Below are 26185 nucleotides of genomic sequence, written 5' to 3'. Positions count from 1 at the left end.
GGTCTGTCATCCCGAAGGAAGATGAGGGAAAGTCCACCTGATGGCTCATTATTTTCTCCTTGAAGGAGATGGCATCCCAGAGGGTTTTGTTTGTCAACCAGCTAGATGCCACTAAAAAGGAAAAAGATATTTACAAACAGAAAAAAGTGAAATGTTTATGTGGCAGAGAACTTTTGAATTTAGTAAAGAAATGACAGTAACTGGTACACACATTAATTCACAATATTTTTACTAAGCACCAAATAGAAGTTCCTGAACTTTCCACTAAGAACCTCTTCATTACTGAAAGAATGCCTAAAATGTAATCAATTTAGTTAGCTTTTTTTTTTTTTTTTTTTTTTTTGCGGTATGCGGGCCTCTCACTGCTGTGGCCTCCCCCGTTGCGGAGCACAGGCTCCGGACGCGCAGGCTCAGCGGCCATGGCTCACGGGCCCAGCCGCTCCGCGGCATATGGGATCCTCCCAGACCGGGGCACGAACCCGTATCCCCTGCATCGGCAGGCGGACTCTCAACCACTTGCGCCACCAGGGAGGCCCTAGTTAGCTTTTTAATCAAGAAATCTACAGCTGCCAATCAGCGCTTCTAATTGGCACGAGATGACCAGGTTAACAACCTTGAAATCAGATAATGTGATTGAAAACAACTTTTAAAAGCTTTAACTATATACTCTGAATGAGGGAATTCAATGGCCTCCAGCTGTGTACCATACACATACGCACAAACAAAAATAAGTACTAAGTTATTATGTATAAAAGAGAATAAGTGGTCTCTGTATATTCAGAGGGGAATAACGCCTACCTCTCATGAGGAACAAAGAGACAGATCACTAACTGCAGAGGGAAAACCAAGCAAGGCTGGCAGAAGGGACAGGAAGTCCTGTGTCCTGTGGATACAACGGAGAGCGCTTTTGGAGGCTGCAGAGACCAGGTGGCGTCCAGGCCAAACTGGAACTTGAATGGATGTCAAGGTGGGTTGGGTGGGGCCTTCAAGGCTGGAGGAAAAGCAAGCCAAGACTCCGAGTCACAGAATTGCTGCCTGCTTAAGAGACAGTGCAGCACTGGGTGAGGGAGAAGGGCTGTAATCTAATGAGGGAATGTGAACAACAGAGAGGAAAGCCTCATCCAAGGAGACCACGCACAATGCCGGTCTGTATTTCTCAACAGCAGACCAGGCACAATGCTGGTTTGTACTTCTCAACAGCGGTTCAACACAGAATCTGAGGTGGCCTGTGTGACTGACAGAGGGTAAAGTATCTTCCCAAACACTGAGTCTCCCATGCACCCTGCAGCCAACCTCCCACCTCGAGGCCCCAGTCCCTTGGAATCAACACCACCCATTAGCAAGAAATTCACTAATGGAAAAATCTGCTCCAAATAGCAGAACAAACAAACAAACCTCAAAACTCAGAGATGATCACAGCAAACTTTAACCCACATACTTCACCTATGCCCCTACTGAGAGCAGGGTTCGCTCTGTTAAACTGATTATTGAAGAAATGAATATCACTAGCATAGCACTGCTCCTACCCTCCCCCAAAAGTAAATGAACACTACACAAAATATAAACTCACCCCAAATAAAAGTCAACAGTAACTTAAGGATACTGCTGGATTCCTATAGCACTAGTTACTGCAGTACAGTAACAGTTACTACACTAACCTACGATATTATAATCCTCTTCCAACCTATTTACAAAATATCCTCATTCTGAGGTTCTGGAAGTGTTACATCGTTGCATTAGACTCCTCTTCTCTAGGTAGTTCAGTCTTGAAAAACAGCAAATTTACTATTTTTATATACTGCCACTGATGGGTAAATGATCATAAAAGGCCTACAACCAAAATCCTCATCCTTTGATATGCAGATCAGATCATACAAGCTTTTCCCCTCAGATCATACAAAATAATCTACAACTGGAAACGGAGAGATAAACACTCATACAAAAATAAAAATAATAAAAACAAGCAGCAAAAAACAAAAACATAAAAAGGAATCTGTAAACGGCATATTAACAGTCTTAAATTTTGCTAAAGACAATATACTTGGTTTACCAAAGCAATAAGCATTTTATAAAGTACTCCAGAAATAGCGCTTACAAAAATAGGGGGAAAATTTTAGATGAGAGCGCAAAACTAAATCATCTCGCCCTCTGGCAAAGAGTTCTCCCAAAATGTCATGTCTACAAGAAGTGATGTTTGGCAAAATTGTGTCTGGGCTGACTCAGCCACCAGCTCATGTTCAGGTGGCTTTTCCTCAGGTTTGCTTCATCGGTGCAGGGATATTTGCAGACGCCTGCTCGAGGTAGGCCAGGGAACCCTGAGGGATGTCGGCTGGCTTTTTGTGCTGCATGTTGATGTCCTCCAGCACCTGCTGCCAATGTCTCAGTTTTGTTAAGTGCTTCTGGACCAGAGCATCCTTTCGCTGTAATTCGTTCCTCAGTTCCGAGACATCCTACAAACGAAAGCAATGAAGTCAGAGTAAACTCACAAAACATGAACATAGTTTCTGATTAGTTAAGAGCACTAAGAAGTAAATTCAAAACAGGGAACCAACTGAATCATAGTAGGCTGATTACTCTGCTTGGCTGCATACTTTAAATAACCCAAAGCAACTCTTCTCATGAAAGATGCCTGCTTAACAGTTTTTATTTTTAATTCATGTTCTTTTAGTAAGTAATACACACATTACAAAATTCCAAAGTACCAAAGGACAGCCAAAAAGAAGTCAGTCTCTTTCCCATCCTGGTCTCCAGGCACTCAGTGTATCTCTCTATCCAAAGGCTACTGTGAGAAGAATCTAAAACATTGAGAATCTGAAACACATGTTAACTGTTTTAAAAGAATCCACAGCCACTGTTCCATCATTTCAGATTATTAAGTGTTAAAATCTCATTTTCAAGAGCTTTTTAATGAGTAACAGTATTAAAATCCTGTATTAAGACCTGGCTTTGAACACACCTAGACTGTCATTCAGGCATTCAAATCAGGAAATGATCTGATATGGTGAACTGTAAGAATATCATCTTCTTACCACTCACCTTCTCAACAGCTGGTATCAAAGAATAAAACGAACATTTTGACTAATTGCTCAGCTTGTGGGAGGAGTTATTTTAAAAACTGCTAAAAAAATAATCATCCCAATTTAGTATTTCCCACTGGAGGCATCACTGTGTTTTGGGCAGGAAGATTCTTCCCTCTTCCACACTGCAGGGGGCAGGCCCTGGCCCTATCCACTAAATGCCATTAATGACAACCTCAACACACTTCCAAATACCCTGGTTTCAAACAACTGAGATAAATAAAATCCTGAGTTTCAAGGAGCCTGGGACAGAACATTTACTTTTTGGTTCCTTGAACAAAATTGCCTAGAGCCCTTCCTGTGTGTAAGGCAGCAGGGACACACAGATCAGTTCCTGTTCAAAATGAGCTTATCATCTACATTAATGGCTTTTCAACCTTTCACGCAGAACCTTTTCTTTTTTTTTTTTTTTAAAGAAAAATCTTCCATGAAAGCCAGTGTATGAAACGAGTAAAAGCCGAGAGCTGCTGTGTTTTGAAACACTGCTTTCCACCCTGCTGACCCCCAGGTCCAGGTTGTCATGAACACTGACAACCAACATTTTACATTCAAGCTATGAAGCCCCACTATAACTAATGCGCAAATGGAGCATCTCATTTAAACCATAAATGGAATTTTGACAACATTTGCTCTTCCTTAAACTTAGAGAGAAAACTCAGCTTGTACCTCTTTGATAACTTGCTCTGGTTTCTGGACAGATAACTGCAATCTTTTTTGTAGGAAAAAACATTCTGTCTGTCTCGCAATATCTAGAAATTTCTGGATACACTGATCAACACCTTAAAAAAAAAAGACCAAAATATTAAATTAAGGAAAACACTAGACACATATATCTCTCTCATAAATCAACAGTTGGAATATCAAAACAGCACCTTTTTGTAGATGGAATAGGGGATTTTAATCCTGCCCACAGCAATATTACTGACCTCAACCCCCTATGAGTTAAGCAACATTAACTAGCAGACAATCTGTTTTTACCAGGTGAATAAGAAACCGAACTACAACGCAAAAGTTCTTCTGAAGAAAGACAATCCAGAGAGCCAGCAATTAACATCATGATTTCCAGTTAAAATGAAACATTTAAAACAGTACAAAGAAATAAGAAGTACCTCTCCCGGGACAGAACTTGGGCGAGGAAGGGGAAGCAAAAAACTTAGTTCTTTCTTTATTTTTTTTAAAAGACATAGAGGATTTTTTTCTTATTTACTTATTTATTTATCTTTGGCTGTGTTGGGTCTTCGTTGCTGCGCGCAGGCTTTCTCTAGTTGCAGCGAGCGGGGGCTACTGTTCGTTGCGGTGTGCAGGCTTCTCATTGTGGTGGCTTCTCATTGTGGTGGCTTCTCTTGCTGCGGAGCACGGGCTCTAGGCGCACGGGCTCAGTAGTTATGGCTTGCGGGCTCTAGAGCGCAGGCTCAGTAGTTGTGGTGCACAGGCTTAGCTGCTCCGTGGCATGTGGGATCTTCCTGGACCAGGGTTCGAACCCGTGTCCCCTGCATTGGCAGGCAGATTCTTAACCACTGCACCACCAGGGAAGCCCAACTTAGTTCTTTAAAAAGCAGTACACACTATTGGTCTTCTGCATCTTGGTACCAATAGGAAAAGCTCATTCATTGCAAGTGGCTCATTATGAGTGACATAAGATGTCAATAAACTGAACAAAGAACCAGCAGTATATAGAGATTACACAAATCTTATTCCCTGGAAAAGTTCTCTTAGGATACAAGCGGGACTGAAACACATCAAGTGTAAAATCAGCCATGAGGGAGTTCTTACCAGTTCGAATTTCTTCCTGATCTGTCCCATTGACATAATCCTGACTCACCAGAGAAGCAAAACAAGCCTGTGTGATCAAAAGAAAAAAATGTCATTCACACATCAAGAATCTTACTTTAGAGTAAGAAATAACTTCTCTCGATGGAAAACGAAGGCTGAGCCGAGTCTCGCGAGAAGACTAGGTGGGTGATCCAGGTAGCACCTCTCCCCATCCTTTTCACTTGACTAATTCCCAATGCCCGCCTGGGTTTCATGTTTTCTGGGAAGCCTTCCTTGACAGCCATGCCCAGATGTGCTCTCAGAGTATCCCGGGTTTCTTCTATCAGAGCACTGATCCCACAGCACAGCAGCTGCCTGCCATTTATCTGTTTTTTCCACTGCACAGTCACGAGCTCCTTGAAGGCAGGAACTGTTTTCTGTGTATTCTTAGCATCCAGGACAGGTCCTGACACATAACAGGCTCCCTCACTGTTTGACAAATATTCATCAAGCACTTGTTATCTGCTACCACTGGATTAGCACTACAGATACAATGAGAGGAGAGGAGGGCAAAACAGGTGTTCTCTGACTTCATGGAGCCTGATGTAGTGTGCTACAAAGAGCAGCAAGGCAGGGTCAATGCGGAAGTGATGTGTGAGCTGGGGGAGGGACCTGGAAGCCCAAAGAGAAAATGAAGAACACAAGCAGAAGGTCTCCTGTGGCCAGAGTTAGAAGAGATGGGTCTGGAGCAGAGACGTGAACATGCAGAGCTAGGAAGACCACAGCACTTCTTGGGCTATCCACTAAAGGGTTTTAAGCATTAGGGTGCTGGTGGTCAGCTGCAGACTTCCTTCTACAGGGCCAGTGTTTCATCAAGAGCTCATGATGAGAGCCACCTCCCCTCTCAGTGCTATATGCTGCTCTAAAACTTCACCTGTCCCTTTCCTTTATGGTTTAGCCCCACCCAAAAGGCGTCTCATCCTCCTCCCAGACGGAAGAGATTTCTGTTCTTTAAATCTGTTATCTCCAAACTTTTGAATGTACACTCCACCAGCAAAAGCATTTTGTCCACGCAGCCCCAATAACACATTCATTTACAAACTATGTTTATCAACTACTCTGCTATTATATACAGTATAAAAGTCACACGACTAGGATTTAAAGTATAGAAAAGGTAATTCCAGTTTCAAGTTATTTTATTTCCACACGTTAATGGCTCAACTTCCACTTTAGAGACCACAGGAAGCCGTCTTATTTCTAAGCACTTATTTTGTACCTCTCCTTTGTCTGCTATCACTCCCCATCTTCTTTGGTACAGGGTTAATGCTTGAGCAGAACTCAGAGTTTGGGTCACCTCTGCCTCTCTCCTCACCCCCCAGCTTTCCTCCCCCTTCCTCGGCCCTGAGTACCAACTTCCCCACAGTAACTTTTTTTTTTTTTTTTTTTTTTTTTTTGCGGTACGCGGGCCTCTCACCGCTGTGGCCTCTCCCGCTGCGGAGCACAGGCTCCGGACGCGCAGGTCCAGCGGCCACGGCCCACGGGACCAGCCGCTCCGCGGCACGCGGGACCCTCCCGGACCGGGGCACGAACCCGTGTCCCCCGCACCGGCAGGCGGACTCCCAACCACTGCGCCACCAGGGAAGCCCCACCCACAGTAACTTTTAAATAACTCCCAGCTCCAAACGTCCCACTACTTTAGGACCGTTTAAGGGTGGAGCCCAACGGAAAGGATACAGGACGTAGGGGTGGACGCTGCGCTCCGGAGAAGATGAGCACGTACTAAACACGCAGGGACGCGGGAAAGGATACTCAGGGATGGAACCAAAGATAGGGTGGGACGAGAACAGCCCACTGAAAACCTAGAAGGGCCCCACGGTTGGGGGTAGACAAACTTCAAGTCCGCGTGGCTCCAGAAATGTCAAGTTTAGGCATCTCCGCCAGCCAACCGAGGAGAATTCCGGCCACCATTCAACGTGGAGACTAACGCAAGCGACTTACGTGCACGTATCGCCGAAAGAGAGAAGCTGCACACGCGCAGCATACGCTTCAGAAAAAAAGGGAAGCTGGGAACACAGACTCCCACGTCTTATCTTACCTCGAACGATGATTCCAACTCGTCCACCAAGGTACTGTTAGAAGTCCTCGGAACGCCTGGTGTGGCCTGAAGAAGCGAAGCCTGGGCCAAGAAGCCCGGCGCGGGGGGTGGTGGCGGGGGTCCCGGTGGCTGCCCGGAGAACATGCCTCCTAGCGGAGCCGCCATTTCTAAAATGGCGGCCAAGACGCTCACTGCGCCTGCGCGGGAGCTGGGGCCGCGCGGGTCACGTGACATGGCCTGTCACGTGACGGTGTGGCGTGCACGTTGGCGTCTGTTGGACGCCCAGGAAACCTATGGTTTGGTGCTTCGTGCCCTCATTTTTCCGTCACGCAGGCAACCTGGCTTTTACTTTTGCTTTTTGAACTTGAGAATTGAAGGCTTTGATAGGGTTTAACACAGTTGTGTGGAGAGCAGAATCAGTAACTACGGTGGGGCGAGCCCTCTGGCGGAGTCAGGATATTCCTGTACCAGCCCCGCCTTGCTCTCAACTCTTGAAATGACTTTGGCCCAGGAGCTTTCTCTGGGCTCGGTTTACCCGTTGGTAGAAGGGAGGTGCTCATTCATCCCACAAACATTTATTGAGAGCGCACTGTGTGCCAATTACTAATCCAGTCACTGTAGCGGGAATAAAGAGGAAAAATGTCCCCTAAATTTTCCTTTGGGAGATACAGGTAACAAAAACGACTTAACATTGTTGAGGCTCCCTGTCTTATGTGCTGGGAGCTATTTGCTTTAGATATTTATGATTACATCAAAGAAAATCACTGTGCTAATCTTTTTTTTAAACATTTGTTTATTCAACTTTTCAGAAGCTAAATATTTTTTCATTATAATTAACTTTACAGTTATCATCCAGCATATCTGTTGAGCCTTCCATGTCCCAGGCTCTATTTACTGATCTGAGGGTTATAGCAATCACCCCAAGTTTCTGTCCTTGGAGAGTTTACCATTGTTTTGTGGGAGAGAGACCAATAAACATGTACATATATAGAGTGAAATCATGTAGAAATAAGTGCCAAGAAGGAAAATAAAGCCCAGTAAGGGGATGATTAATGATGGATTTTATTTAGTTTTTTTTGGCTGCATTGGGTCTTCATTGCTGCATGTGGGCATTCTCTAGTTGTGGTCAGCAGAGGCCGCTCTTCGTTGTGGTGCAGGGGCTTCTCGTTGCAGTGGCTTCTCTTGTTGCGGAGCATGGGCTCTAGGGTGCGCAAGCTCAGTAGTTGTGGTGCACGGATGGGCTTAGTTGCTCTGTGACATGTGGGATCTTCCCGGACCAGGGATCAAACCTGTATCCCCTGCGTTGGCAGGCGGATTCTTAACCACTGCGCCACCAGGGAAGTCCCAAGTGATGGATTTTAGATGGATGATTGGAGAAGGTCTCTCTGAGGAGATCTGCACTGGAGTGACTAGAGTAAATTTTAATTAGGAAAGTTTTCTAGACGGGGGTGCCTTGAAGGAGGAAACTGCCTGGCATATTTAAGGAACTACAGAGAGGCCAGCAGGGCCAGAGTGAGTGAGGCAGGCAAAAGTAGAGAAAAAACAGAGGCTTCCCATTGCCAGTCAGGTCTCAGATCAAAAGTCACCTTCCCAGCGTCAGTCTGATTGGACCCACACTCCCAGCCATTTCACCCTGTTTAATTTTCTTTACAGCACTTGAACAGTTACCTGAAATTACCTTGTTCATTTTTCTTCATTGACTAAGTTGCCTTGCACACATGCACACACGCACACAACACGTGAACTGGAAAACAAGATCTATGTGATCAGGGCCTGCCTGTCTTGTTCACCTGTATTCCCAACACCCAGAACTGTGCCTGGCGTAAAATAGACATAATAAATATTTAATTGAACAAAAATAGAATGACATGAGGGAACTAGTGTACTCCAGCAGTTCTCAAACGTTTTTGGACTCCTTTACACTCCTAAAAAATTATTGAGGACTCCAAATGTTTTTGTTTATGTGGGGTATGTTGGGCAATATTTACCTATTAATTAAAAATAATAGGTAAATATTAAAACAATTTAAAAAATATATTCATGTAAAAATAAGCCGATTATGTTAACATAAATAATATTTTAATTAAAAATGTAACTATTGTATACAATGAAAAATAGAGGAGTGGAACCATTTTACGTTTTACTCCTGGGTTTCCAATGGCCATAGGGCTGCTTGAATTCTGGATTTCTTACTTCAGCTATCTTTTAACACTACTGTATTCTAAACCGCTGCTGTTTTGGATTTGCTGCTCTCTGAAGCCATGGCTCTCTCAAGCCCTGCCTTGTCCTTAGTGATTTAGATGCAGATTATACCACCAGTCTCTGGAACATCATTCTAAGGATCCACCAAGGTTTTGTGAATACCTGGTAGCCAGATGCACCAGCAGTGGTAACTAAATTTCATCTCAACCAGATTAGATAAGCACAAGAATCTAGGACTACACCATGCCTTTTGTATCTCACACTCTAGTAAACACAAGAGTTCTATTGTTCTTTTACTTACAAAAAGCCTTTGATAGAAAGGTCAAATCCCTATTTGGTCTTCTGAGAATCACACAGAAGAAATCTAAATGTTTTTAGTTTCCTTTCACAAGCCGGTAATTCCACCTCTCCGTTTCCATCTTTCCTGCTGAAGTAGCTTCTGGATATAGATACCCAGAGGAACCTGTGTTTACACACTATTCCTGCCTGATTTTAATTCTGATTTAATTTAAATTCATGTTATTTATTAACATGGATATGCATGTCCATTGTCATTCCCTCTCTAAAAGCCAGTTTAGACACATAATATCCATTTACATGTCAAGTTTTCAAAATATTAAATGTTAAAAATAACTCCAATTAAAAAAAACTGTCAAACGTTGTCAAAGTCTTAAAAAAAAATAGATCCTATTTGTGGGTAATTTGATTCACCCAATACAAATGTAGCAGAAATTTAACCCCAGGGCTTCCCTGGTGGCTCAGTGGTTAAGAATCCGCCTGCCAATGCAGGGGACATGGGTTCGAGCCCTGGTCCAGGAAGATCCCACATGCTACGGAGAAACTAAGTCCGTGCGCCACAACTACTGAGCCTGTGCTCTAGAGCCCGTGAGCCACAACTGCTGAGCCCGAGTGCCACAACTACTGAAGCCCACGCACCTAGAGCCCGTGCTCTGCAACAAGAGAAGCCACCCAATGAGAAGCCCGTGAACTGCAACAAAGAGTAGCCCCTGCTCGCCGCAACTAGAGAAAAGCCCGTGTGCAGGAACAAAGACCCAAGGCAGCCAAAAATAAAAATAAATAAATAAAATTTTAAAAATTATTTTAAAAAGAATCATATCAATAGATGTACAAAAGCATTTGAGAAATTTAACATCCTTTCGTGATAAAAACTCTTCAGTCCATGAATAGAAGAGAATTTCTTCAACCTGAAAAAGATCATCTATGATAAACTATGTAAACATGCATAATGGTGAAATGTTGAACACGTTCCTCCTAAAATTTGAAACAAGGCGAAAATTCTGCTTTCACTACTTAACATTGTCATGAAGGTCCTAGCCAGTCCTATAAAGCAAGAAAAAGAGCCACAAATTAGAAAGGAAGAATAAAAGTATCTTTATTTACAGACAGAATGATCATGATTGAAATATTCAGTGTTGTTAAGATCTTAATTTACTCTGAATTGAGCTATAGACTCAGTTCAATCCCATATAAAATCCCAATAGCCCTATTTGTAGGAATAAATAAGCTGTTCTGAATACTGATATGGAAAAGCAAAGGACCTAGATAAAAGAAGAATCTTGAAGAACATAGCTGGAGGACTCAGGCTTTCCTGATTTTAAGACATTATGAAGCTAGAGTAATAAAGCCTATATGGTATCAGTATATAGATAGACAAATAGATCAATGAGAAACAATGAAGGTTCTGGAAATAGACCTGCACAAAGATGTTAGATTAGTTTTTCTTAAAGGTGCTGAGGCAATTTAATAGGGAGAGGAAAAGTTTTTCAACGAATGGTGTTGGAACTGGACAAACATATGAGAAGAAATAAACCTCAACCTCTACCTTACCCCATGCATAAAAATTAATTTGAGCTGTTCCATAGATCTAAACATAAAGTTAAAACTATAATACATAGGAAAATATCTTTGAAAATTTGGGGTAGGACATGATTTCTTAGGACATGAAAATATTAATCATCAAAAACAATTGATAAATTGGTCTTCATCAAAATTAAAATGTATGCTCATTAAAAAAATGCCAGTGAGAAAATGAATAGACAAGCCACAGACCTATAAATCAACAGTAAAAAGACAAGCGTATTTTTTAAATGGACAAAATGTTTGAACAGACACTTCCATAAAAAAGATATGAATGGCCCATAAGCACATGAATATGTACTCAACATCATTAGTCATCAGTGAAGTGCAACTGAAAACCAAAAGGAAATACCATTTCCCACCTATCAGAATGGCTAAAATTAAAAGACTGGCAGCACAAAATGTTGGCAATGATGTAGAGTGATTGGAACTCTCACGCATTGCTCCTGGGAGTGTAAAATGGTACAACCACTTTGGAAAACCATTTGATAGTTTCCTAAAAAATTAAGCATATACCTACCAGCAATTCCAATTCTAGGTATTTAAGTAAAAGAAATGGGAACATATATCCACAAAAATATTTGTACAAGAATATTTCTAACAGCTTTATTCATAATAATCCAGAAATAAAAACAGCTGAAATGCTGTTTATCAGTAGGAAAATGGATACACAAATCATGGTGTATTCATATAATGAAATACCTCTCAGCAGCCAAAAGTATGAACTACTGACATTTGCAACAATGTGGTTGAATTCCAGAGACATTATGTAGTACCACGTGATTCTGTTTGTATGATGCTTAAGATGAGGCAAAACTAATCTATGGTGATGGAAATCAAAGCGTTGGCTGCCTGTGGATGGTGGATTCACTGGAAGAGGGTGCAGGGAAGTTTTTGGGTAATGAAAATGTTCTATATTTTGATTGGGGTGTTGCTTTTATGGTTGTGTGTCAAAACTCATTGAATTGTACACATAATTTCAATACTCTAAACTTTACCTCAATAAAACATTTTTAAGATAATAACTGAGCCCTGGGAGAATGTCTGGTCCCCTCCCCAGGGAAAGTTTACCTGTTCCACACATCCAGCCTGGTCGTGTCACTTATCATCCTTGCTCTAGACTGCTTCACTGTCTGTCACCTCTGGCTTCTCCTAACCAGAGCTCAGACCAAGGTATCTCCCCTTTATTGTTTCTTAAATATGGTTATGTTTAGCATAGCTTCCAAAAGTTTGAGGATAACCTAAGAGAATTAGGATGCAGAGAAAGAAAACTTCTCACTTTATTAAATGTTTGATTAATTTTTTATGTGATTATTAACTATGTGCCAGACATAGTGTTAAGCATTTTTTAAGATATTTACTCTATTAAGCTTTATAACAATCTGTGTGAAAGATTATTAACTATTATTAACCCCATGTTATGGAAGAGGAAACCCAGACAATTTGAAGAGCTCAGCCAAGGTCACAAAACCAGTGTAGCAGAGCTGGAATTTGAACCTGGGCAATCTGGCTCTAGTGTCCATCCTCTTAACCACTTTGCTATGCTACCCTTAGCATCCTGCCCTGCCTTTCAAGGGTCCCCTCTGTCCATGTTGCTGGGCCTTTTCACCTCTGCCAAGCCAGAGTCCTTCTTATCATGGCCTTTCTTCACAGTCCAGGGCCCTAACTCCCTAACCCTCTTGTCCTCTGGCCTGATGTCTTTGCCAGAGGAAGCAAAACGTCATTGAGTCCCAACAATCTTGGCAGAGATGCCCACCATGTGGCATCCTTTTTCACTGTTAAACAGGATAAATACTTAACTTTACAATCTCAACCAATCACATTTGAATTTCTTAGCTGGTTTAAAAACACAGAACTGAGTACAGGAAAGTCTCCTCCAAAAATATTTGTCAGCATCTCTTCTAGAATGCAGAAACTACTGGAGCTTTAAACCAGCGTTTTCTTGTTCTTGCTACACACACAAAAAGGCCTATTTATAATCCTCCTATCTATAGCTGGGGACAGCCAGTAAAAGTTTTGAGTGTGCTTTGAAAAGTGTAAAGTACTGTATTCAAGTAAAGCATCATTGCTTTGTTATTTTTTTCCATATGCAGGAAAAGTTGTGAAATTAGACCGCAGAGACCTCTTCTTTTGAAGCCCCCAGGGACCCCATATAAGTCACTCTAAGCTCTCAGTCATTCTGACAATTAATCATCATTTATTAAGCACCCACTAAAACAGTTGCCGGTTGATTCCAACTGAATCTTGACAGTATCCCAAGTGCAATAGCACTGAGAATTTGTAGTCAAGTGGCTTTTTAAAGTCCAAGTGAGATGTCTCTCATTCCACTAGCCGCTATTGGAGCTCCCTCCTCCCAGCCCGAGTGGCTGAGATGCTATCAGGGTGACCATGTCATTTCCAGCCTGGGATCTCTTGTGATTTTGGCCTCCATATCTTCAAAGGATCGAAGTGCCCCTCAAGGAGGGAAGTGACCTGCAGCCTCCGCTGGGCTCTTTGCCGAAGGAGAAGGCGCCGGAAATCCAGCGACTGCAGGATGAGTGGCAGAGCCAGAAGGCCAGATTGCAAGCCCAAGTAGAAGGACAGCCGTGGTGGGGATGCACCCTCATGCTGAGTGAGACCCTACCTCTTGCTTAGTCTTTCAGACAACCTTGGAAATGCATGCAGGGCCTGATTCTTGTTCAAGCTGGGGAGGGTATTCCAGGTCCAGGGCGAGGTGGGATTCTGGGTTCTGTTTATTTATTCATTCAACACCTGCTATGGCTCATGAGCACTGCTAGGAGCCAGGAACTCTTCTAAGTGCTTGGATATCGTCAGTGAACAAACCAGACAAAAGTCCTGCATTACAGGGCTTGTATTTTAGCAGAGGAGGTGGATACAGACAAAAAATACTAGACATAGGAAATAAGCAAAGCACATAGTATATTAGAACATGTTACGGGCTTCAGGAAAAAGAAAAAGCAGAGCAGGATGAAGGAGATTGGGATGTCAAATGCACATGGGTGAGACCAGGGAGTGAGTGAGTGAATGCTGTATGTATTACTCCCATCCCTTGGTGGTCCACTTCAGACCCTAGCACAGGGCCTATTTAGAGAAGAAGCACCAACCTGCAGAGCTGAGAATTCCAAGCTGGACCCCGCAGACACCCTGACCAGGGGAGGGACTGTCTCCAGACTACGGGCTTTCTCTGTCCCCACCATCCCCAGGATCCAGGGCCGTTACCTGGGCTCTGTTGGGAAGATGCCTGCCTAGATCTACGAGTCTGCAGCACGTGGAACCCCTCAGCCCCTGTCCACTGGCAAATAGCTTAGATATGGTCTCTGAAGGAAGCTTTCCCAGAAGAGCAGAGATAAGAATTGGTATCAAGACCACACCCAGAAAAGTCATTTCTGGAAGTGCTGCCCAGGGTAAAAATGTAAGGTGGATGAAAGACTAAGAATCCTCCCTAAGGTGGGGTGGAGAGGATATTTCTTCCAATCACGATTGTTTCTTCATTTTCTCCTAAAAATAAAAATTGTTAGCACCCACTATGGACTTCCAGCTTAGGAGGATATGGAAGCAGTATAAAGTATTTTCCCAGAAATCAAGTCACTTGCAGTCTGAGGATGTCAAATGCACGTGGGTGAGACCAGGGTACCATTTATTCATTTGACAAATAGCGTTTATTATGGGTCAGGGCTCTGCTTGGCACTGGGTATCAGCTGGAATGCTGCCCACTAATTTGTCCCCGTTCTGGGCTTTCTCAGCAGTTTTTTTACATAGGCTGTGGTTGAGTGCATGGACTTTGTAGCTGGATGCCTGGGTCTGATTCCTGGTTCTGCCATTTTATAGCTGTGTGAACTTGGGCAAGTTAATTAATTTCTCTAAGCTGCTGCTTCTGTGAAGTAAGGACTATTGATACCACCTACCCATCACATTGTTACCAGAATTGCATTAACACTTGTAAAGTGCTTAGAATGGAACCCAGTGGGAGTTAGCCCTCTATAAATGTTTGTCATTATAATTGCTATTATTTCCATCTCCCTGTCTCTGATGGTATAGATCATTTGTATTTCCACCCAATATAAGGGGCTCATAGGGGATCTTCCTCTCCCTCTCTGCTCATCCTTGAGGTCAGTGTGGGGCTGTCATTCAGGAATCTGGGGTGAAGCACATGACCCACACTGAGGCCAATAAAGACACTGCATTTCACTGCCCATGACAATCGGCTCAGGGCTGGTAATATGATGTAAGCTGGTCCAATCAGAGTGATTCCCAGGACGCTGTCTTCCTCTTGGGAAGTTGGGTGGGGACTGAAGCTGCTGCAACCATCTTACCTGAGAATGAAATAAATATGGTGAAAGGCTGAGCTCAGACCTGGCAAACTCAGAGTTCTGGGTTCACCATAGGAGCCCCGTGTCCATTGGGTGGAAAGCCCAATCTAGTTCCCATTTTTTTCATTACCAGGTTAAGAAATTTTCTTTCTTTTGGAAACCAGAAATTTTCTGCCCCTTGCAGCAGAAGGTCCCAATAGACATATCACACGTCCATATTACACCTATTTATTGAGTGCCTTCTACCTGCCAGGACCTGTGCTAGGTGCTGGGGGACTGGGGGTTGGTGTGTGTGACTAGATGACACTGCTCTTCTCAGGAAACTTGGGTTCTAGGATGAGACAGTAAGACCCAGGCACCACCCTCCCCACAAGGGCTACGATCTCTCAGGGCATTTGGGAAAGAAAGCCTTTGTCTTACATTCGCAGCCAGCTTAGCTGCAGACCACAGGGCTCGCTCTGTTCTCCCTCTGGACCCTCAGCCTTGACCTTCTCACCTGCCCAGGGGAGGCAGGGGTGTGGGTACTCCACTCTCCCATGACAATGTCCCGTGCAGCTGCACAAACCCTCGGACTTCACAGTCACGGTCGTTAGGACGTGTGGGTCTAAGCGGAGAGAAATTTAAAATGACACGCTTAGTGTAACTGTCCCCGTAGTCGTACAAGAGAACACACACACACACACACACACACACACACACTTCACTGGGGACCCCATAGGCACACCCTAGGTGTTCCTTTTCCTTTCCTGTCAACTGATACACCCTCTTCTAAAAAATTCTCTTCTACAAGTCTCCCCAGGAGGAAAGGAAAGCGCCCTTCATTCCCGAAGACTGGTTTGGTCCTGGGTTCTATCTTCCACCCCTACTCACCACCCACACCCCTCAGCTCTTCCAGGTAATACCCGGCACTTGTTTCTTCTCATATCAATTCAAATTCTTTAACAGCTTGGGTTCTACAGCCAGATACCTGGGTTCCTTACCTAGCTCCACCATTTGCCAGCTGGATGACCTTGGGCAAGTTACTTAACCTCTCTGAGCCTCAGTTTCATTTGTAAATTGGGGATAATAATAGCACTTATTTCTTAGGGTCTTCGGAAAGATTATTTGAAGTTATGTATGTGATGTGCATTTGGTTTTTTTGTTTTTGGTTCCTTGAACATACCAAGAGATTCCCGCCTCTGGGCTTTTGAACCTACTGTTCCTTCTGCCTAGATCACTCTTCCCAGAGCTCCCCATGGCTGTCTCCCCCACTTCATTCAGGTGTCTGCTTTTTGAGAAAAAGATGGCCATCCTAATAAGTCTCTGTCTTCCAGCCCCCCAGCTCATTCACTCTTCATCTCATTCTCTGTTTTATTTTCTGTGTAGCGTTTACTGCTCCTGAGTTTCTGCACTTGTGTATTGCCTTTCTCTCCTGCTAGAAGGCAAGAGCCAAGAGAAGGGAAGCACTGTTTGCCTAGTTCAATGCTGTGTCCCCAGAGCCTAGAACAGTGTCTGTAAACGCTCCATAAATATTTATTGGATGAGTTTGAGTCCATCTTCACAGCTCCATAAATATTTATTGGATGAGAACTGCACTCTGTGGCGGTTTCCTGGCAAGTCACTGGGCAAGGGAGACGTTGGTGAGCCCTACCAGTGAGAAGCTGTGCAAGAGGCAGGTCTTAGCTCACACACACACACACACACACACACACACACACACACACACACACACACACACCATTCTTCTGTTCTCTAGGACAAACAATTCTCAGAGATGCTAAATCTGTTTTCAAGGAAGGGGAATGTTTCCTGGACTACAGTGTAGTCCCCCTGCCTGCCCCTGACCAGAGGTGTCTCTCTGTGGTCCCGTGGGGCACTGGTGGCTCGGAGCAGTCTAAAGAATCACCAGCCAGGGGCTTCCCTGGTGGCGCAGTGCCAATGCAGGGGACACGGGTTTGAGCCCTGGTCTGGGAAGATCCCACATGCCGCAGAGCAACTAAGCCCGTGCGCCACAACCACTGAGCCTGCACTCTAGAGCCTGCGTGCCACAACTGCTGAAGCCTGTATGCCATAACTACTGAAGCCCGTGTGCCACAACTACTGAAGCCCGTGAGCCACAACTACTGAAGCCCGCGAGCCACAACTACTGAAGCCCGTGTGCCACAACTGCTGAAGCCCGTGAGCCTAGAGCCCGTGCACCGCAACAAGAGAAGCCACCACAATGAGAAGCCCGCGCACCACAATGAAGAGTAGTCCCCACTCGGCGCAACTAGAGAAAGCCTGCGCACAGCAACAAAGACCCAACACAGACATAAATAAATAAATAAATAAATTTATTTTTAAAAAAGGAAAATCACCAGCCAGACTTTGGATCCCATTCCAGAACCATCAGCTTCCCAATGGCCAGTCTTGAGCCACATTGAATCTCAGAAAAATCTTTGAAATTAGAGGTGTATGTGTGTGTGTGTCTGTGTGCTTTCTTTCTGGGGGAGTTTTACTTATGGACCTGACTTACCTTTCATGTGCAGCAGGAAGCAGTGTGAGATCTATTGTTCTCCAATGCTTGCAGTTCAGATATTTAAAAAGAATATCAAACACACACACACACACACACACACACACCCACACACACACACACACTTTCTTGTAGGGGAACTGGGAAGATGGACTTCCTAGCATCTTCTACTGAGTGGGCAGCTCTACCTGCCGGACTTTTCTGAATGTGTACATTCTGGGCCTGAGTAACTTCAGGAGACATTCTTTGACTTTCAGACTCAATATGCTTTTTCCAAACTCACAGACTATGAAGGAGGAGCCATAAAATCTAGAAAAACAATATATCCATCCATTGAGGATATAACATAATTTATTGATTGGAAATTTCATTGTGCTCTAATTTATAATCTAAGATTTTAAAACACATAATCCAAAACAGTTTATTCTTCTGAATGGAATATTACTGCCAGATCCTTATAATAGATCATGTTTCCATAACTTTCTGCAAATGTTTTAAGTTACACATGGGTTTAGTTAAAATTTAAATGTACGCAGGTAAATATAATGTCAAGAGTTGGCCAGTAGATGGCAACAAGTTTGAACTTGGCTTGGGAAAGATTTTCTCGAGTTTGCTGGAACAGGATATGAAAGTCAGCCTGAGCACAGTAAGGATTTAAAAGCTAACAGCTCTGGATAAAAATGTGAGCCCAATGTGCCCTCCAGTCCTCATCTTGATGAGCAACTTTGTAAAGTCCATTTACATCTCTATGCTTTTTGGCATTTATTAAGAAATATACATTGAGACCCCACTTTGTGCCAGGCGGAGCCATCATGGCAGACAGGATCACCACCATTCTGAAGTTATGTTTTAGCACCATCATTTGGGTTATCATCCCAACAGAGGTAGTCTCTAAACAATGTTTAAAGCAGTGTGCTGAGGTGCAAAACAAGGAGTTACAAGGTGGAGTGGAAGGCATTCTTATTTCAACTCCCTGAAAACCCCAAATGAGTACAGTCACAAGACTGAACAACAGGTTCCACACCTCACTAAAGTGAGTTCTGCAGCAACTAAGAAGAAAATTTAGTTTCTGGAAGGTCTGATCATATCCTAAAAATGAAGAAACCAATTTTTGTGGCACCCTAAGATCAGAGTTGATTAATGAGCAATTAGCATAGGTAGGCCTGGAAAATGTTTGACAGGCGAGTAAGAATTGGTCCTCTCTCTTTTTTTTTTTTTGCGGTACGCGGGCCTCTCACTGTTGTGGCCTCTCCCGTTGCGGAGCACAGGCTCCGGACACGCAGGCTCAGCGGCCATGGCTCACGGGCCAGCTGCTCCACAGCATGTGGGATCTTCCCGGACCGGGGCATGAACCCGTGTCCCCTGCATCGGCAGGTGGACTCTCAACCACTGTGCCACCAGGGAAGCCCTGGTCTTCTCTTTTACCTCTGTCTTTAGGGTTTGTTGATGTGGTTGATGATTCACAAGTAAGGCCGCCTCCCACAGTTACACAGAATCCTGTTCCATTCTGTTTCCTAAGGTACAGCAGGTGAGCCAGGAGGATTGCAAAAGAGAGAAGGCACCTCTCACAGGGGACTGTGACTCTGGTCAGCGAGCCAGGCTCTGGCTCTTCCTTTGCGCCATGCTACTGGACCCTCCCGAGCCCAACTGATTGGTCCAGTGTGGACATCCAGTGGGGTGGCTGTCAAATCTACTGGGGGCTCAGCTAGGAGTGGCAGGTATCTGAGCCATGGCAGCCAGGAAACGGGTTAGCAGCAATGTTTGGAAGCCCAGGCAGCAAGCACCAGAGTAGTGGGCTGGGGTCCATGTGTTTGGAGCAGTATGAAGGATATAGACCCTTGGACTTGAGCAGGCTTCATCTATCTCGACTTTCTCTTTGATGATAGGAATCACCTGGGATGGAGAGGGGTGCTTATTAAATACACAAATAAGCAGTTCTCTCTAGAAAGTCTAATTCAGTAGGTCTGGGGTAGGGCCTGAGCTTATTTATTTCTAGCAAGTTTCCATGGAATTCTGATGGGCTAGTCCTTGGACCACACTTCAGGTAACAAGGGCTTAGAGTCCCTTTCAACTCTAGATTCTACAGTGGGTTCATGTCACTAAAACAACTCTGATTTTGTATGTAGTGGGGAAAGAAATTTGGACACCAGCATTCCTGTAGGACCTATCTGATGGCGACCTTGCTCTTGACTCTTTACAAAAGCTATTTCATTTAACCCTCTCAATACCCAACCTGGTGATTGTCTCATTGTCCTCATCGTACAGAAAAGGAAAGTGAGAATCAGAGAAGTTAAGTACTTGTCCAAGGTTGAACAGTTAACAGGTGAAGGATTTAGAATTCAAACCAACGTCAGATTGGTCCCGTGCTCATTAATTAATTAGTCAACATGTTCATTGATCCCCCAAAGAATTATTAAATATATCTATGGATTAAGTACTGTATGAGGTATTAGGACATAAGGTTAGAGAAACAGATGATGCACAAGCCCTCATGGAGCTTTAGCAGGAAAGGTGGCTTTTGAATGAGGAATAACACCACAGAGTGGAAACAGATCCCAAAGTTTTTCACTGCGTCCAGAGCAGCCACTCTGGTTCTAGAGGACTGCGTTGGTCTCCTTGTCCACCCGAGGAGGACACTTTTCCCCAGATCTTGACATGGCTGGTCCCTTCCTATCACCCAGACTTCGGCTCCACCGTCACCTGCTCCGTGAGGCAGTATGTCGCATAGCAGGTGAGAGTGCGGACTGTGGCACAGCACCTGGGCCTGCATCCAGCTCCTCCACGTATTGGCTGTGTGATATAGAGCAAGTTACCTCACCTCTCTGTGCATCAGTTTCTTCATCTGTTAAAGGGCAATAATAGTACCTACCCCATACAGTTGCTGTGAACATTAAATGAGTTAATATACACAAAGAACTTAAAATAGCATCTGTCAAACGGTAAGCAGCATGGAAACTTCCACTTCTGGTATTCCCTGAGCACCCTACCTAATCATGATGTACCCCCTTTTATTTGCACATATCCTATCACCCTGTTCTTTCTTCCTAGTCCTTGTGACCAAAGCACTCTGTGTTTACTCGTGTGTGGTCTGTGTCTCCACCTCCAGATTCTAAACAGGGGACCTGGGCATTGTCTGCACTCCATGTGCCTCCAGGCCCTGGGGCCAGGCCTGGCACCCAGCAGGTTCTCCATAACTCTTTTTTTTTAAGGTATATATATATATTTTAAATTTATTTACTTTATTTATTTATTTTTGGCTGTGTTGGGTCTTCGTTGCTGCACGTGGGCTTTCTCTTCTTGCGGTGAGCGGGGGCTACTCTTTGTTGCGGTGCGCGGGCTTCTCATTGAGGTGGCTTCTCTTGTCGTGGAGCACGGGCTCTAGGTGCCCAGACTTTAGGAGTTGGGCTCAGTAGTTGTGGCTCGCGGGCTCTAGAGCACAGACACAGTAACTGTGGCGCATGGACTTCGTTGCTCCGCGGCATGTGCGATCTTTCTGGACCAGGGCTCAAACCCGTGTCCCCTGCATTGGCAGGTGGATTCTTAACCACTGTGCCACCAGGGAAGCCCTATAACTCTTTATTAAAGGAGTGGACGAGTGCACATGAAGTCTGGGTTCCATGGAGAACAGAGCTGTGTTCTCTAGCCCAGGCCAAGCAGCCTTCCACGGAAATTAACTTAGACTCAACTACGTACTATACCCCAACATGAAAGCCATAGCCTCTGCCATTAAGAACAGATGATGGAAAGAAATAGATGGGCTTTGTTGGCCTCCACTGACTTCTCTGGTGAGTTGTTTGAGCCTTCCTGGAAAATCTTTAGAGGTTTTAAGCCCAGAAGCCAGAACATGAAGAACATCTCTTTGTTGAAGATTAGAGGCAGCAGTCTGTCTTAGCTAATGCTGGTCCGTGTCGTACCTTTGACATATTTAAACATGGATTTTTATATTTAATAAGTAAAAGTTCCCTCAGAGAGTCTCCAGAGCCTTCTGCTCACATTAATCATCTTCCTGAACACATGCTGCCATGTGCACTGGGGAGCTGGGCAAACTTTAAGGGAGGGGTGAGCAGCTAGAATCGCCAACCCATGTTGCCACTTCTTGTGAGCAAATGATAGAATGATGCAGATGTGTGGCTTCTGTTGAGCCTTCTTGAAAAATCAGCTATTTGATGGGGTGTGCCTCACCCTGGCTATTAGGAGTGTGAAATCAGGAGACATAAAAAAGTGTGCCCAGTCTGTAAATGCCTTTTTCACCTGCTTGCTGATTCCTGAAATCCTAATAGCAAAGTCTTTCTTTTTGCAAAGAGACAATGACTTGGGAAGCATATATATATTTGGGAGGGGAAAGTCTGTAATTAAAATTTAGTTTAAGTGATAAGAAGTTGACCTCGGGCCTTTTAGGTTGAAATATTTTGATAGATATATGTATATGTATAACCAATTCACTTTGCTGTACACCTGAAACTGACACAACATTGTAAATCAACTATACTCCAATAAAATTTTTTTAAAAAGAAATATTCTGATTGGGAGAAGACATAGGAGAAAGGATAGGAGACACATAGAGTGAGGTGGTAGGAAACAGGGAAAGGGCAATGCATCCGTCAGGTATTGCTACAGTAATGCTGCATAACAAATCATCCAAAACCTCAGTGATATATAATAAGGGTTTATTTCTTGCTCAAGTGTCCATTGGTCAACGTGGGTTCAGCTGATCTGTGCTAGGCTGGGCTCAGTTCTAAGCTGTGAGTAGAGTCCAGATCTGCTCCATGTGTCTCTCATCCTTCTTGGACCAGCTGCAAACTGAGGAATAAATGGAAACCCTCAACGCTTCTTCAGTCACAGGCTCAAAACTTGCTCACTGTCACTACCCTGTCCTCCAATTCTTTGGGCCAAAGCAAGTCACATGGCCAATCCCAATATCCGTAGGGCAGGGATATGCCTCCTGCAGAGGAGGTGGAGTGTCAAGAGAAAGAATATTGGCTGAACAGTAATCTTTCACAGGCCTGGGTATTGAAGGCCACTTTTGCCACTCCCCCAGGTTGGGAAGCCTGACGTGGGGCTCAGAACTTTCACTCCAGTGAGTGGACTTCTGTGGTGTAAGTGTTCTCCAGTTTGTGAGTCACCCACCCAGCTGTTACAGGATTTGATTTTACTGTGATTGCGCCCCTCCTACCATCTCATTGTGGCTTCTCCTTTGTCTTTGGATGTGGGGTATCTTTTTTGGTGAGTTCCAGTGTCTTCCTGTCGATGATTGTTCAGCAGTTAGTTGTGATTCCGGTGCTCTCGCAAGAGGGAGTGAGCGCACATCCTTCTACTCCACCATCTTGAACCGGACCTGAGTTTTTATTAAACTCTTCCCATGTCCTCCTGAAACAAATGTCTGAGACCACTATTTCTCCTCTCTCTACTTTTACCAGGGGATTCCTGTAATGCTGCTCCGGGCTGGAGAAGGGGAACTGTTTATCTAGTTATAAGGATCTACCTTTTCAAAGGGCAAGGTGGAGTGGCCTCTGGGAGCTTAGAATGGGGAATGCCAAGCCTTTGTGTCCATGTGGGTGTGACCGCAGGCATAGATACCTCTGTTGTTGGAAGCTGACCTCCCCCTACCCTCATGCTTCCCACAGCTCAACAAACAGTGAATTATTCCCTGGCTGGTAGCACTTTTTGAACCTCAAGGAATTTGCCAAATGATTCCAGACCCAGGCATCTGCTCAGTTCTCTACTGGGGACTCAGTTTTCTATTGGGGATAACCCTTGGTAAGCCCTAGTCCTCACTCACTTGTCCCTCTTTTGAAAAGGCCAGTGGAAGTGAGGGTCACAAAGTGTGACTTCCTGCTCTGCCCTCATGAGTGATGTGGTTCTGGCAGCTTTCTCAAACTCTTAGTCTTGTTTATAAAATGAGGTTAATAATACCCACCTCAAGCAAACGTGAGGATAAGGAAGAGACGTGCACATCTGAAACTGCATTCTGCCACGAGCTGAGGAAGCAGAGGGATTAAGCATTTAATGGAAACACACTGAGGGAGATGGATGAATACTTCATGGGTAGACTTACTTATGCCCATTTCACTGAGAGCTGTGGAATTAGGAGACTTGAAGTCTCTAAGTCACTGTTGCAGGTTGAATTGGGTCCCCTCCCAAATTCATGTGCTGAAGTCCTAACCCTCTCCCCAGTACCTCAGAATGTGACCTTATTTGGAAACAGGGTCACTACAGATGTTATTAGTTAATGAGGTCATTAGGGTGGAACCCTCATCCAATATGGTTGGAGTCATTATTAAAAGGGAAATTTGGACACAGAGGCATGACCACAAAAGAACACCAGGTGAAGATGAAGGCAGAGATGGGGTGATGTATCTACAAGCCAAAGAATGACAGACATTCCCAGCCAACCACCAGAAGCTAGGAGAGAGGCACGGACAGGGCTCAGAAAGACCCGTCCTTGCTGACACCTTGCTTTTGGACTTCTAGCTTCTTCTATCCTCTAGAGCTGTAAGAAAATACATTTCTGTTGTTTAAGCCTCCATGTTTGAGGTCTTTTGTTACAGCAGCCTTAGCAAAGGAGCACAGCCACTAAGATTCTGAAGGGTCAGAGCCTGGGTCACCAAGGGTCTACACGTGGAGCTGTTGCTAAGATGGTGCAGGGCTCAGGCTAACCCAGGGCTGCGACCTTGAGAGAAAGCATACTGTGCTCTCTCCACCCAAACCAAGGGAGACCTGGTTGAAAGCAATATTTAAGGCAGCCTTAGGGTGTCAGAAATGCCCCCACAGGGTAGACTGGGGAGTATATTCAGGAGGCCAGACCTGAGTGTGTCTACTCATTTTAGTTTCAGATCTACATTCTGTCTCCTTCCCTCAGCCTTTCATGTCCATGCCTAAGTCTCAACCCCTAGTACTCAACACCTTGATTTTTGAGCACCATCCTTGTATATATCTAGGAGCCATGGATCCTGGCCAAACTCTTTTTTCCTAATAGCAACCTTGACAAGGTGGCAGAAGCCACAGGGGAGAAACACTGGCAGATAGAATAATGGCCCTGCAAAGATATCCACGTCCTAATCTCCAGAGCCTGTGGGTATGTATGTTACCATGATCCAGGTGGACCAACATAATCACAAGGGTCCTTATATGTTGAAGACAGACAGATCAAAGTCAAAGAAGGAGAAGGGATGATGGAAGCATAGAGGGAGCAAGGAGGGAAAGGAAAGGGAGAGGGGGAGGGGGAAGACAGAGAGAGAGAGAGAATTGAAGGTGCTATGCTGCTGCCTTCAAGATGAGAAGGCCATGTGGCCCCCAGAAGCTGGAAAAGGTTAAGAAATGGGTTCTCCCCTAAAATTTCCAGAAGGAATGTTGTCCTCCTGACACCTTGATTTTAGCCCAGTGAGACCCGTTTCAGATTTCTGACCTCCAGGGCTATAAGATAATAAGGTTTTGTTATTTTAAGCCATGAGGTTTGCGATAGATTGTTACAGCAGCAACAGAAAATGAATACAACTGGGATGCTTTGACTTAACTCCAAATGAGGGGCTGCAGGCTGGGATGGTGACAGTCTCCAGCCCCACCTGCCCTGGCCAGAGACACATCACCCAGAAGCACTCCTTTCCTTCTTCCCAAATTGGTTCAGAACCTATGATGTGCCAGTCTCTGCCGTGTCCTCCGTCTGTGCTGCACGTGATCATATTTAATTTCTTCCCTCTCGGTTTCCTGACATTCCTTCTCTGCCCCAGCACCTGAGAGCCCCTGGATGCAGTTGCCAGATATAGCTGATAAATACAACATTGCCCAGGACATGCTTATACTAAAACATTATTCATTGCTTATCTGAAATCAAAATTAAATGGTGTTTTGTATTTTATCTGGCAACCCTCCACCTGGAAGGTGCCCAGGGAAACACCTGCTGAGTTAAGTCCTGGAATCCATTGGCTCCACCTAGGGAGATTTTCAGCTGGGTTGAACCCACTCAGCCACTACTCCTGTTCTCACTTGCCCAGCTCATTTATTTGCCCCGCACCCCAGCCCCCAGCCAGCTGTTTCCTTATTGCAGCTGCTGCTTCTGTGCTTCAGGGATGTAACTGAAATTAGGGCCCAAGAGGGAAAGACAGAGCAGGTGATGGAGAAGAGACCTAAGGGCAAGTGTGAGGACTTAGCTCAAACTGTCAGAGGTTCTGGTGGTGCCACACAAGGGGCATTTCTGAGGCTCTGTCTTCTCTGACCAGTTTGGACTGGTTTGGGGCCTTAGGAATGAGAGTGGCCTTCTGAGCCCTGCACCTTTGGTTTGGGGAGGTGTATTAGTCAGCTAGGGCTGCATAACAAAATACTACACACTGGGAGGCTTAAACAATAGACATGTATTTTCTCACAGTTCTGGAGGCTGGAA

The 26185-nt window shown here is 44.5% G+C and overlaps 2 protein-coding genes across 3 annotated transcripts in view; one reads left to right on the top strand and one right to left on the bottom strand.

Moving 5' to 3' along the window:
* Positions 1–2041: 2041 nt before the first annotated feature.
* Positions 2042–7110, bottom strand: LOC132493171 (mediator of RNA polymerase II transcription subunit 28-like). The gene is made up of 4 exons (XM_060103445.1): positions 6925–7110; positions 4851–4917; positions 3744–3856; positions 2042–2450 (listed from the first exon to the last, which is right to left on the bottom strand). Exons 1-4 carry the CDS (start codon positions 7087–7089, stop codon positions 2253–2255), a joined length of 543 nt encoding a protein of 180 aa, XP_059959428.1. The 5' UTR covers positions 7090–7110; the 3' UTR covers positions 2042–2252.
* LOC132493175 (protein FAM184B-like) overlaps positions 6539–26185 on the top strand; it is a 61777-nt gene continuing 42130 nt past the window's right edge. For both annotated transcript variants that reach the window (XR_009532959.1, XM_060103459.1), the window contains exons 1-2: positions 6539–6955; positions 13446–13575. Coding sequence is in view for 1 of the 2 variants with exons in the window: in XM_060103459.1 (XP_059959442.1) it covers positions 6933–6955; positions 13446–13575 (153 nt within the window). In the remaining variant the exon portion in view is untranslated. The remainder of the gene's footprint in view (positions 6956–13445; positions 13576–26185) is intronic.

Source organism: Mesoplodon densirostris, chromosome 1 (assembly GCF_025265405.1).
Source record: "Mesoplodon densirostris isolate mMesDen1 chromosome 1, mMesDen1 primary haplotype, whole genome shotgun sequence".
Lineage (NCBI taxonomy): Eukaryota > Metazoa > Chordata > Mammalia > Artiodactyla > Ziphiidae > Mesoplodon > Mesoplodon densirostris.
This window is presented reverse-complemented; position numbering and strand designations above follow the sequence as displayed.

What these genes read in the sequence shown, in the direction of transcription:
- LOC132493171 (XM_060103445.1), bottom strand. Translation starts at nt 7,089, where the DNA reads ATGGCGGCTCCGCTAGGAGGCATGTTCTCCGGGCAGCCACCGGGACCC. An exon ending in TCAGGAAGAAATTCGAACTG is followed by an intron (nt 3,857 to 4,850) that starts GTAAGAACTCCC and finishes TTTTTTTTTAAG; the next exon opens with GTGTTGATCAGTGTATCCAG. An exon ending in CAGAGCAAGTTATCAAAGAG is followed by an intron (nt 2,451 to 3,743) that starts GTACAAGCTGAG and finishes TTTCGTTTGTAG; the next exon opens with GATGTCTCGGAACTGAGGAA.